The sequence below is a fragment of the Heterodontus francisci genome, chromosome 42 (genome assembly GCF_036365525.1).
Source record: "Heterodontus francisci isolate sHetFra1 chromosome 42, sHetFra1.hap1, whole genome shotgun sequence".
In the NCBI taxonomy this organism is placed as follows: domain Eukaryota; kingdom Metazoa; phylum Chordata; class Chondrichthyes; order Heterodontiformes; family Heterodontidae; genus Heterodontus; species Heterodontus francisci.
Genome location: NC_090412.1, coordinates 27,930,167 through 27,943,776, shown reverse-complemented (window position 1 = coordinate 27,943,776; position 13,610 = coordinate 27,930,167). Strand labels below are relative to the sequence as shown.

General features: G+C 42.6%; 1 protein-coding gene across 1 annotated transcript in view; it reads right to left on the bottom strand.

Annotated features, from left to right (window-relative positions):
- The window catches only part of tm9sf3 (transmembrane 9 superfamily member 3), a 146,953-nt gene that overhangs the window by 18,103 nt on the left and 115,240 nt on the right, over positions 1-13,610 (bottom strand). Inside the window, exons 11-12 of the mRNA XM_068020250.1 lie at positions 11,018-11,086; positions 382-528 (exon numbers count right to left, since the gene is read on the bottom strand). Of these exons, the coding sequence (XP_067876351.1) occupies positions 382-528; positions 11,018-11,086 (216 nt within the window). The remainder of the gene's footprint in view (positions 1-381; positions 529-11,017; positions 11,087-13,610) is intronic.

Below are 13,610 nucleotides of genomic sequence, written 5' to 3'. Positions count from 1 at the left end.
AATTACCACAGGTTGCGATAACTATGTGAGCAAATGGGCATTCCATATACAAGGCCAGGGTTCCCAATCCACAGTGTCAGTGAGCATGTGATGCTGCATGTAAGGTGAGCACAGGATGAGGCTTAATGACAAAGTTCTTCGTGGATACTATGCCTGATGAAATGCACTATTTAGGTTTCCCCTTGAAGAACAGCCAATTGAACAAAGTATTGGAGGCCCTTGGTATTTGTGAAACTATGTCTATGATGAGATAGAATCAGGTTTTTTGTGAATGTGGCTTAGTCCAGTGGCAGGATTTACTTTTTTTTTTTGGAAGAGGTTTCAGACTTGAGCAGAAGAAATTTTTACCAAGGTTCAAACACATATAAGAGTTCAACTTACCACCTGTAATCTTCAGCATTGAGCAGAAAATAAGTGCAGACAATGGTCACACAGACTGTCACGATGCACAGAATAACCAGGACAAGCATCATAAAGCCATATACATAATAAATCTTGTAAGCCCAAAATGAAGTGAAGATGAAGTACCTAACGATGGAGAGAAAATTACTCAAAATTAATGTTTTTTCAATTAATCTGCTTAAGCACTGGTCAAATGATTAAAATCAGTGGCAACACCTTACAATTCCTGTACACTAATCTATTCTATTACTCAATAATACATTAAATGACATACCTGGTTTTCTACTCATTTTCCACAATGGGACATAGGAAGTTAATTCATGCCATTGCTGCAATTAATTTAGTACCTGGTATCAATACATGACACAACTATTACATTTAAACCTGGGTTGTCCAACATACCGCCTGCGGGACAGAATCCAGCCTGCCAAAGGTTTCTATCCATCCTGCGTTGTTATTTACCTATCAACCTGCAAGTCTTTGGCATGTGGGAGGAAACCGGAGCACCCGGAGGAAACCCACGCAAACACAGGGAGAACTTGCAAACTCCACACAGGCAGGGAGTGGGCAGTACCCAGAATTGAACCCGGGGCACTGGAGCTGTGAGGCTGCGGTGCCAACCACTGCGCCGTCCTCCTCCTTGTTGCGCGCTTTCCACTCTCGGCCATATTCTTTCAGCTTTGAATCAGAATTTCAAACTTGGCTCTGCTTTAGCACCAGCTAGGGTGGCCGCCTTGGGTCGAAACCCAGCATTGCTGGAATGTTAGGCACCTCGGCAGGTGGCTACAGGTTTGTCAGGACCCCGCTCACACAATATGTCTGTGCCCAGCGGAGAGGCAGCATTCGCAGCCTGGCTCAGTAAACTGCTGGAGGAGCTGGAAACAGATTAGGATGTTTACGAGTCGTATATCAACATTTATAGCGAGGGCACCACTGACCCGTGACTGAGTGGATTTGGTCTGTGCGTGCATCCCTTCTCACTGTCTATTAAAATATATTTTTTCGACTTTATAATGTTGCTGTTTTTACGCATCCCTGTTAAATTTGGAAAACATGCTCATCTATTTTGAGTTCTGATATTATGGTAATTTGAAACATTTGCTGTAATTTCAGACAATGCTGAAGTGGCTGATTCTGCTACAGTGCATGAAACTGTAAATTAGCCATAAAAATAAAAGCAAAATACTGCAGATGCTGGAAATCTGAAACAAAAACAAGAAATGCTGGAAATACTCAGAAGGTCTGGCAGCATCTGTGGAGAGAGAAGCAGAGTTAACATTTCAGGTCAGTGACCCTTCTTCAGAACTGCAAATTAGCCATGTTCCTTCACCTAGTGGTCTAAATCATGCTCGTATCGGAACAGAAAATAATCAGTTAATTAATTTACTGACATTTAATTTCATATTCAATTGGTACAAATACAATGTGCAAAAAAATTGGCCCCGACTCCACCTGCAAAATTATACATTTATATCCTGTTGTTATTTCTCTCTCCTCTTCTGAAAACTTTGCATTAAAGGCCAGAAGTTTACCTCATACAGAAATGAAAATAAAAAATGCCACCGCTTCATGGGTCGGTAACTTGTTTGTTTATGGTACTGTTCAAAATAATTGATTTAATTTCCACTGATCTCACCAATTTGTCTGGGAGCTTTACTCTCCACCGCGATTCAAATTACCCATATATTGATTACTAAAACAACCATGTCTGTACAATAAACTGCTCTTTAAAAACTAACAGGGACTGGTGGCATGTTGCTACAGTCTGGTCCAAAATGACAATGACACAAATATTCTTCTAATATTTTTAGTCAGTATATTCCTCAGTGTCTTAACCAAATTTATCAAAATATGTCCTTCAATTCATTGTACTGTTTGGCAGCACATATTGCTGTGAACAGCTTTTTTCAATAATGAAAAGCATCAAAACAAGATCAAGTCTGAAAGCATGACCCCGAGCTTCCGGTTGCTGCCCATATCAACCCCCCCCCCACTCTCGTGCCAACATCTCTGTCCTGGGATTGCTGCAGTGTTCCAGTGAACATCAATGCAAGCTCGAGGAACAGCATCTCATTTCCCGATTAGGCACGCTACAGCCTGCCAGACTGAACACTGAGTTCAATAATATCAGAGCATGATGGGCACACCTTTTTATTTTTAGTTATTTTTTCTTTTTATTTGTTTATTTTATTTTAGTTTGTTTCTACTGTGCCTACCCACTTTTTTTTTTCGTTTTTGTGATTGGCACCAGGCTGTTCATTTTTCTGTCAATTAACACTCACTCTGCATAACGCTTTGTCTTTCAGCACATCATTAACATACCTTTGCTCCATGACCTTCTGGTCAGTTATTCTGTGACCCTGTCCTATCAACACCTTCTCTTTGGTTATCTCTTGCCCCACCCCTGCTTTATTTGCTTAAAACCAGTTACATTTCTAATATTTGCCAGTTCTAATGAAGGGTCACTGACCTGAAACGTTAACTCTGCTTCTCTCTCCACAGATGCTGCCAGACCTGCTGAGTATTTCCAGTATTTCTGGTTTTTATTTCAAATTTCCAGCATCTGCAGTATTTTGCTTTAATATTATTAAGATCAAGATCACTCCTGACAGATGGGACATCTATCTGGAATACTCAACATCACTACATTAAGTTTGCGGGCATACATTGGCTATTTGCGCAATCGAAAACAATGCCAGGTATCTCGCTAAATCAATGTTCAACAGAGTGATGAGAAAGTAAGTTAATATATTAGTCTTCTCATATTTAAAGCTTGTTCACAAAAATGCACATTTTTTGTTTTGATTAATAAGAAATTTCCAATGCCTTTATCTTTCTGAAATTTGTTCACCGGCACCCTATGTAGGACAAAAATTGTAATGTGGTCCCTCACGCAAAAGGGATGGACATCCCTGATTTAAACGGATAGACAGGGTAAATGCAGCTAAGATGTTTCCCCTGATTGGGGAGTCTAAAACCAGGGGACATCATTTCAAAATAAGGGTGAAGCCACTTAGGACAGAGATGAGGAGAAATTTCTTTACTCAGAGGGTTGTAAATCTTTGGAATTCTCTACCCCAGAGGTCTGTGGAAGCTCAGTCATTGAACATGTTTAAAGCAGAGTTTGATAGATTTCTAAATACCAATGACATAAAGGGATAAGAGGATACTGTGGGAAAAAGGTATTGAAGTCGGTGATCAGCCACGATCGTATTGAATGGCGGGGCAGGCTCAATGGGCTGAATGGTCTATTCCTGCTCCTATGTTCCTAAACCAATACTCTAATATTGTGAAATTTCTTGTGCAACATCTCAAACTGCTCAGTGGCATCGGTGGCAGTGGGTATGGTAGCACAGTGGTTATGTTACTGGGCTAATAATCCAGAGCAATTCAAGTTGTGATGAAATTTCATCAACCTGAAATGTTAACTCTGTTTCTCTCTCCACAGATGCTGCCAGACGTGCATTTTATATTAATAATCCAGAGGTCTGGACCGATGATCTGGACATGAGGTCAAACAATGCCTTACAATTCTCATCCTGGTTTTCAATTTCTTTCATGGCCTGGCCCCTCCCTATCTCTAATCCCCTCCAGCTCCACAACTCTCCAAGATACCTGCACTCATCTAATTCTTGCCTCGTGAGCATCCATTACTTTAATTGATCTATCATTGGTGGTCGTGCCTACAGCTGCCGAGGCCCCAAGCTCTGGAATTCTCTCGCTAAATATCTCTGACTCTCAACCTCTCTTTCTTCCTTTAAGACACTCCCTAAAAACTACCTCTTTGACTAAACTTTTGGCTATCTGCCCAAATATCACCTTATGTGGATTGGTGCCTAATTTTGTTTTACAATGCTTCTATAAAGTGCCATGGGATGCTTTATTAGTGCTGATAAGTGGCAATTAACATTCGTACCACACAAGTGCTGGACAATGACTATCTCCAACAACAGAAAATCTAACCATCTCTCTGACATTCAACAGCATTACCATCACTGAATCCCCCACCATCAACATCCTGGGGATTACCATTGAGGACAAACTTAACTCCACCAGCCATATAAATATTGTGGCTTCAAGAGCAGGTCAGAGGTTGGGAATTCTGCAGTGAGGAACTCACCTCGCAACTCTCCAAAGCTTGCTCCCATCTACAAGGCACAAGTAAGGAGTGTGATGGAATACTCTCCACTTGCTTGGATGAGCGGTGCTCCAACAACACTCAAGAAGCTCGATACCATGCAGGACAAAGCAGGCCGCTTGACAGGTACCCCACCCACCACCGCCGTCGCACAGCGTGTACCGTATACAAGGTGCACTGCACCAACTGTGCTGGAGGGACTGAATGTTTAGTACTACTGTTCGGTGCTGTCAGGGCCCATAGCCTTTGCTGTATCCAGTGCTTTCAACCGTTTCTTAATATCATGCGGAGTGAATCAAACTGGCTAAAGACAGGTACCTGTAATGCTGGGGACTTCAGGGGGAGGCAGAGATGGATCATCCCCACGGCACTTCTGGCTGAAGATGGTGGCAAATGTTTCCGCCTTGTCTTTTGCATTGAGGTGCTGGGCTTCCCCATCATCGAGGATGAGGATGTTTGTGGAGCCTCCTCCTCTGGTTAGTTGTTTAATTGTCCACCACCATTCATGACTGGTTGTGGCAGGAATGCAGATCTTTAGTCTGGTCTGTCTATGGCATGGTGCTTCTGCTGTCTAGCATGAATGTAGCCCTGTGTTTTAGAGTCACCAGGTTGGTCCCTCATTTTTAGGTATGCATGGTGCTGCTTCTGGCATGCTCTCCTGCACTCCTCATTGAACCAGGGTTGATCCCCTCGCTTGATGGCAATGGGTAGAGTGAGGGATATGCCAGGCCATGAGGCTACAGATTGCGGCTGAATACAATTCTGCTGATGGCCCCCAATGCCTCATGGATGCCCAGTTTTGTGCTGTTAGATCTGTTCTGAATCTATTGCATTAAACACGGTGGTAGCGCCACACAACACAGTATGAAGACGGGACTTCGTCTCCACAAGCTCTGTGCGGTGGTCACTCCTATTAATACTGTCATTGACAGATGCATCTGCAACCGGTAGACTGGTGAGGGCGAGGTGAAGCAGGGTTTTGCCTCTTGTTGGTTCCTTCCCCACCTGCCACAGGCACAATTTTGCAGATATGTCCTTCAGTACTCTGCCAGCTTGGTCAGAGTAGCGGTGCTACTGAGCCACGCTTGGTGATGGGCATTGAAGTACTCCACCGAGAGTACATTCTGTGCCCTTGCTACCCTTCGTGCTTCTTCCAAGTGGAGTTCAGCATGGAGGAGTATGGATTCATCAGCTGAGGGAAGGTTGGGGGGAGAAACAGACAGTACTTAGCAAGTTTCTTTTGCCCATGTTTGCATTGATGCCAAGAGACATCATGGGGTCCCGACTGTATATCACTGTGTCACCAACTCTTGAGAGTCTGTCCTGTCAGTGGAATGGGACATACCCAGGGGCTGGTGCTGGAACATAGTCATATCCCCCAAATCATACCTTACAGACAATGTCAGGCTATTGCTTGACTATTCTGTGGGAGAACTCTCCTAATTTTGGCACAAGTCCTCAGATGTTAGGAGGAGGACTTTGCAGGGTCGACTGGGCAAGGTGTGCTGCTGTTGTTTCCTGTGCCTACATCGATGCTGGGTAGTGCACCCAGTTTTATTCTTTTTTGACTTTTCTGTAGCGGTTTGGTACAAGTGAGTACTTGCTAGGCCATTTCAGAGTTCAGACTGGGTAAGAACGGTAGATTTCTGTCCCTAAAGGACATTACTGAACCAGATGGGTTTTTACAACAATCCAGTTGTTTCATGGTTACAATTACTGAGACTAGCTTTTAATTCCAGATTTATTAATTAATTCAGATTTAAATTCCACCAGTTGCCGTGGTTGTTTTGAACTTGTGTCCCCAGAGCATTAGTCTGGACCACTGATTACTAGCCCAGTAACATTACCACTATGCCACCATCAACATCCTGGGGATCACTACTGACCAGAAACTTAAGACTAGCCACATAAATACTGGAGCTACAACAGCAGGTCAGATGCTGGGTATTATGTGGCAAGTGACTCACCTCCCAACTGCCCAAAACTTTTCAGAAGTGTGATGAAATACCAGCTTGGGTATTCAAGCTCCAACATTCAAGAGGCACGGTACCATTCAGGAAAAATGAGCCCGCTTGATTGGCACCCCATCGACCAACTTAAACATTCACGCCCTGCATTACTGGTGCACAGTGGCTGCAGTATGCACCACTTACAAGATGCACTGCAGCAACTTGCCAAAGCTCCTTCAACAGCACCTTCCTACCCACGCCCTCTACTACATACAAGGACAAGGGCAGAAGGCGCATGGGAACTGTACCATCACTTCCGAGTCACACACCATCCCGTCTTGGAAATATATTGCTGTTCTTTCATTGTTGCTTGGCCAAAATCCTTGTAGTCCTTACCAAACAGTTCAGTTGGTGTACCTACACCATGCGACTGCAGCGGTTCTTCGCAAGGGCAATTCAAGGAATGGGCAATAAATGCTGGCCTTATCAGCAATGCCAACATCCCATGAACGAATAAAAAAAACTCTAGTGTCATGCAGTTCAAAATGATCACAATGTTCGTTTGGATGAGCAAAAATCAGTACCTGGATTGCCGAATCTCCTCCCGCGACCCCCCTGCAGTTCAACTGGACACTGCATAACTGTCTATATTATATCAAAATGGTTACAGAGCAGAGGGAGGCCATTCGGCTCATTGTGTCCGCACTGGCTCTCAAAGAGCAATTCCCTCAGTTCCATTCCCCTGCCTTCTTCCCATAACCCTGCACATTCTTCCTTTTCACATAACTGTCTAATTCCCTTCTGAATGCTTCAACTGAACCTGCCTCCACCACACTCGCAGGCAGCGCATTCCAGACCTTAACCACTCGCTGCGTGAAAACTTTTTTCCTCATGTCACTTTTGCTTCTCTTACCAAATACTTCAAATCTATGCCCTCTCGCTCTTGATCCTTTCACAAGTGGGAACAGTTTCTCTAACTACTCCGTCCAGACTCCTAATGATTTTGAATGCCTTTATCAAAGCACCTCTCAGCCTTCTCTTCTCCAGGGAAAACAGTCGAAACTTCTCCAATTTATCTTCATAACTGAAATTCCTCATCCCTGGAACCATTCTCGTGAATCTTTTCTGTACTCTCTCCAATGCCCTCATGTCTTTCCTCAAGTGCAGTGCCCAGAATTGGATGCAATACTCCAGCTGAGGCCAAACTAGTGTCTTATACAAGTTCAACATAACTTCCTCGCTCTTATACTCTATGTCTCTACTAATAAAGCCCAGGATACTGTATGCTTTATTAACTGCTCTCTCAACCTGTCCTGCCACCTTTAATGACTTATGCACATATACACCCAGGTCCCTCCGCTCCTGCACCCCCTTTAGAATTGTGCCCTTTATTCTATATACATAAATTTACTTTACAAATCTATTCTGCTTCACAAATATAAGTGAGAATGCTGCATCCTGCTATTTCAACAGAAGACTTGATTGAAAGCTGGTTTGTTATTTTACATTAGAATGGCTGAGGGAAAAAAGCATCAGCTAAGCAGTTCAGACTTCCCAAAGTTTAAAAAAAAACACACCGACAGAGTGGCATATCCAAGATCCTTTCCAGCAATAAATAAAGGAGGTGGGTCAACTTAAAAATCAAGTGCACAAGAATCATTTCCAGTCAATAGTTAATTTGTCAAGTGTGAAACACTGTTTTAGTTGTGAAGGAAGATGGAACAAAGACTTACACACAGTAAAATTGCCAAGAGATATTGACAGACTAGGTGAGTGGGCAAAACTGTGGCAGATGGATTCCAATGCGGGCAAGTGTGAGATTATTCATTTTGGACCAAAAAAGGATAGAGCAGGGTACTTTCTAAATGGGAAGAGGTTAAGTACAGTGGATGTCCAAAGAGATTTGGGGGTTCAGGAGCAAGGGCAGAAAATAATTAAAAAGGCTAACGGAATGCTAGCCTTTATTTCTAGATAACTGGAGTATAAAGACACAGAGGTTATGCTGCAGCTGTACAAAACCCTGGTTAGACCCCACTTGGAGTACTGTGAGCAGTTCTGGGCACCACACCTTAGGAACGATATACTGGCCTTGGAGGGAGTGCAACGTAGGTTTACAAGAATGACACCTGGACTACAGGGGTTAAGTTACGAGGAGAGATTACACAAATTTAGGCCTGTTTTTGCTAGAATTTAGAAGGTTAAGGGGTGATCTGATCGAAGTCTTCATTATATTAGCAGGAAAAGACAGGCTAGATAAAGATAAACTATTTCCACTGGTTGGAGATTCTAAAACTAGGGGGCATAGTCTAAAAATTAGGACCAGACCGTTCAGGAGAGATGTTAGGAGGCACTTCTTCACGCAAAGGGTGGCGGAGGTTTGGAACTCTCTCCCACAAAGAGCAGCTGAAGCTAGAACAGTTGTTAATTTTAAATCTGAGATAGATTTTTGTTAAGCAAAGATATTAAAGGATATGGGCCAAAGGTAGGTATACACAGTTAGGCTGCGGATCAGCCATGATCTCATTGAATGGTGGGACAGGCTCGAGTGGCTGAAATGCCTACTCCTGTTCCTATCTTCCTATGTTCCTACAGTAAACTCTCTTCCACACATGCTGTCAGAACAGCAACTAATAAGTTACAATTGACCTCGGAGCTCGAGCGAGGGAAAGAAATATTTTGCCAGGTGTCCCACGGCTGGTTGTTATCCTGTGGCTACCACTGGAAACAGGATTGGAGTTGGCTGTGATGCTCACCATGGCCAACTAAACAGCTAACACCTGCTGTCCTGGCTCACACTAAGAATGGTCACTTAAATGAGGAGCCAGAGGAAATAGCAGTGATCTTGGAACTAAATCCCATTAAGAGTCAGAAATTTCAGAAAAGGAAGCAGCAAAGTGGAGACATGCATTTTTTAAAATCCCATTTTCACGAAACAAAATGGTTCCAACTGCATCCACTCCACTTCCAGTCAGGATCTGGCTGCTCCCTTTCTCTGATGACTGAAGAACAAGTTCAGGCAAAAGTAGGAATGGTTCCTAGATGTATGTGCCCAATCTCAAAAAGTTTGGATGGGAATTACAGCAGTCAAGCTACTTCAAGAACTGGATTTGGCTTAAAACTTCACCCCCCCCCCCCCACAAGGCTGAATCCAGATTGCACACAAGTTTAAACAAAAAGGGTATGAAACAAGTTTTTATCTGTCGATACAGATACCTCCAAATAACCAAACAATATCCTGAACTTTACACTTTTCCCAAATGCTTCTATATTAAATTTCACGAATGCAGTTGCAATTTAGAAACTCAAAACATTATTGCAGTCAACATTAAATTATTTCAGTACAGATGGCTACATGAAATTTTCACTTGAATTGTAAAAAGCACACACTTGGGTTATTTCTGGACAAGAGCTTGGAGTTGTAGAACACAGGTGGCTACTGGTTTGTCAAAGCTGCCAGTAGAGGTGGAACAACTAGACGTGGTGACGAATGAAGTGAATTGTCACACGAGTGCTACATTGAAACATAGCGACTTCAGTGTGATATTTTCTGTAGTATATTTGTAACAATACACCAAGACCCAGCAACACTGCAAGGCAAGTATTACAGATGACCAGTCTCAATTAAACACCTCAATATTTTTCAGATTGCACTGAAATATATTTAAAACAGCGTTTAAATGTGGAAAATGCTAGAAATACTCAGCTGGCCAGGCAGCATTTTTAGACAGAAACAGAGTTAATGTTTTAGATCGATGACCTTTCATCAGAACTGATGCTGTCTGACCTGCTTAAGTATAATTAGAACATTACAGCGCAGTACAGGCCCTTCGGCCCTCGATGTTGCGCCGACCTGTGAAACCATCTGACCTACACTATTCCATTTTCATCCATATGTCTATCCAATGACCACTTAAATGCCCTTAAAGTTGGCGAGTCTACTACTGTTGCAGGCAGGGCGTTCCACGCCCCTACTACTACTCTGAGTAAAGAAACTACCTCTAACATCTGTCCTATATCTTTCACCGCTCAACTTAAAGCTATGTCCCCTCGTGTTTGCCATCCTCATCCAAGGAAAAAGACTCTCACTATCCACCCTATCTAACCCTCTGATTATCTTATATGTCTCTATTAAGTCACCTCTCCTCCTCCTTCTCTCCAACGAAAACAACCTCAAGTCCCTCAGCCTTTCCTCGTAAGACCTTCCTTCCATACCAGGGAGTATGGCATTTCGCTTTTGTTTAAATGTGGCTCGCTAAACTGATCATTTCTTCTCTTGCTCAAAATTTTCATTTAAGCAGCTATTGTGATTCAATTCCATATTAAAAAACAGTAACCCAGTCTCCATCTTTCTTCCTGAGGCTGTTATATTTTAAGCATTAATGCCGAACGCATATATGACTATAACGTTCAATATATTATGTAGAATCAATGTAAGTTGTGAATTCAGCCTTGAACTACACAATAACAATATGAGCCTTTGCTGAGGTATAATGGATACCCCATAGTACAATAATACAAAGAGACTTACATTTCAATAAAAATAGATCCAAAAGGCAGGATTCCACCCAGACATACAATAACAGCTGGCTCCATGAACCTGCAACACAAGATCAAAATTAGCAATAGTCAACTTACTGCAAGACGTAGAAAGCATCATCTGGCATTTTCCAAAAGAGATTCCAACTGTGGAGAGGCCTTTTATTTTGATACTGTGAGCTTACTTCTTCTGTTAGCAAGGTCAGAAGGTTAACCACTTCTAACCTTCCAAAAACAGAGGAAAAAGCCTCGTTTCCACCCCACTGAAAGAAATTGTGAATTGCCTTTTTACCCCCAAGAGAGCACTCATGTAAAGCTGGATAAAAATGGTATTCTATAGTCCACTCAGCATTTATACAAGGTGCATTTAAAATGTTAAATTACTATCTTAAGCACCCTGTTGCATGCTAGTGAGGATTGTAAGCAAAATGGACACTGAACATTTCAGTTATGTGACAGCTGCAACTACATTAGCAAGTCTTTTATTGAATGGGGGACATGAATAAGTCAGGCAGAAAAATGAGGGAAGGAGGATATGGTCTGAAGTTGTTAAACTTCTTGAATTTCCTACCCATTTCTTCAACCATCTATTGTTTCATTCTCCTCCTTTTAGGAGCTAGTTTAATCCTCTCATTTTCCCTGCTAGAGTTAATCTCTCCATCACCTTCACTTCTTTAAGACTTTCATATAAAAAAACTCTAAACTGTTAACCTCATCAACTGCATGTTCCGGACTTGGCTTCTACCTGTAGTTCTCTACCTTTTCATTTTCAAGGGTATGCTAGTTCAGTGATTATGGTTCTGAACAAGCAAGCCAGGGGTCAGGAGTTCAAGTCATGGCAAATTGAGAATCAGAATTTGATAAATTGCCTCTCAACACCACCTGAAGAAGCCTGGCAAGCCACTTAGTAGTAAAAACACTACCAGCAATAAATGCAGCCTTGTCCACATCACAAGGATAAAGTAAAAATATTCAGTCTGGCATTCACGCCAGTATTTAAGGGTCTAAATTCAAACATTAACCAATCTTTCCCAGAAAAGAAAGGACTAGCATTAAAATAGTGCCTTTTATAATCTCAGGACATTCCAAAGTGCTTCAGTCACTGAAGTACTTAAAAAAAAATGTAACTGTTGCAATGTAAGGAATCTTGGCAACCAATTTACCTACAGCAAGCTCCCACAAAGAGCAATGTGATAATGACAAGACAATCTGCTTTACTGGTGCTGGTTGAGGGATAAATATTGGCCAGGATACAGGGAGAGCTTCTTTGCTCTTCAAATAGTGCCGTGGGACCTTGGAGTGGGACTTGAAACCACAATCTTTGGTTGGTATCTTCCAGAGATACGTTAACACACCAACCGTGTATTTCTAATTTAAAATAAAAAACATGATTTTAACGATGAAGTAGCCTGACCCATGTTTACTCTATAGCAATAGGAAAATGTCAAGTAGTAGTCAGCTTGCACAACTGATCAGTTTCCTTTATGTTAATATCCTACCTTTTTTTTTTATTTGTGAAGTATTAGTGACAATACATGTAGTTTTACTTGGCTGGTGGCAGTCAATCATATAACCTCAGTCAATAAGTCAGTGAAAATATTTGGGTTACTTACCTTCAATCAGGCATCTGCCCCGCCACAGCACTGATTACATTCTGTGGCTGACAATGGTAAACTATCCCTCTTTATTCTTCTTGATTCATTTTTAGCTGTTGACACTTAATGTTACCATTCTCCTCCATCATACAGCTCGACAGGACTGCCCAGCCTGGTTCCATTCCTGTCTATTCAGTTGCAGCCAGAGAATCAACTGCAATAGCTTCTCTTCCCACTACTGCACTGTTACCTTTGCTGTCCCCCAAGCATCTGCCCTTGGCTCCGTATTTCTCATCTATATGCCCCTCAGTGACATCATCCAAAAACATGAGAGGTTCTACATGTACGCTGACGACACTCAGCTCTACTTCACCACCACCTCTCTTGACGGCTTCACTGCCTCTGATTTGTCATGCTGCTTGTCTGACATCCAGTACTGGATGAGCAGAAATTTCCTCCAACTAAATATTGGGAAGACCGAAGCCACTGCCCTCAGTTGCCGTCACAAACTCTGTTCCCTAGCCACTGAATCCATCCCTTTCCATGGCAACTCTGAGGCTGAACCAGACCACTCGCAATCTTGGAGTCATGTTGAGCTTTCAACCCCATATCCTCTCCATCACTAAGACCACCAATGAACACCTCTAAAACATTGCATGTCTCTGCCCCGTCTCAACTCATCTGTTGCACCCCTCATCAGTGCCACTGTTACCTCTAGACTATTCCAACACTCTTCTGGACAACATTGCACACACCATAACCATCACCTCATCGGAAACTCAGTTGCCCATGTCCCGTTCACCCAACACCCCTTTGCTTGCTAACCTACGTTGACTCCCGATTAAGCAATGCCTAAATTAAAAAATTCTCATCTTTGTTTTTTTAAATCCCACCATGGCTTTACCCATTCCTATTGCCAACCTCCTGTAGCCCTACAACCCTTAGAGATGTCTGTACTCCTCCAATTCTGGCCTCTTGTACACCCCTCCC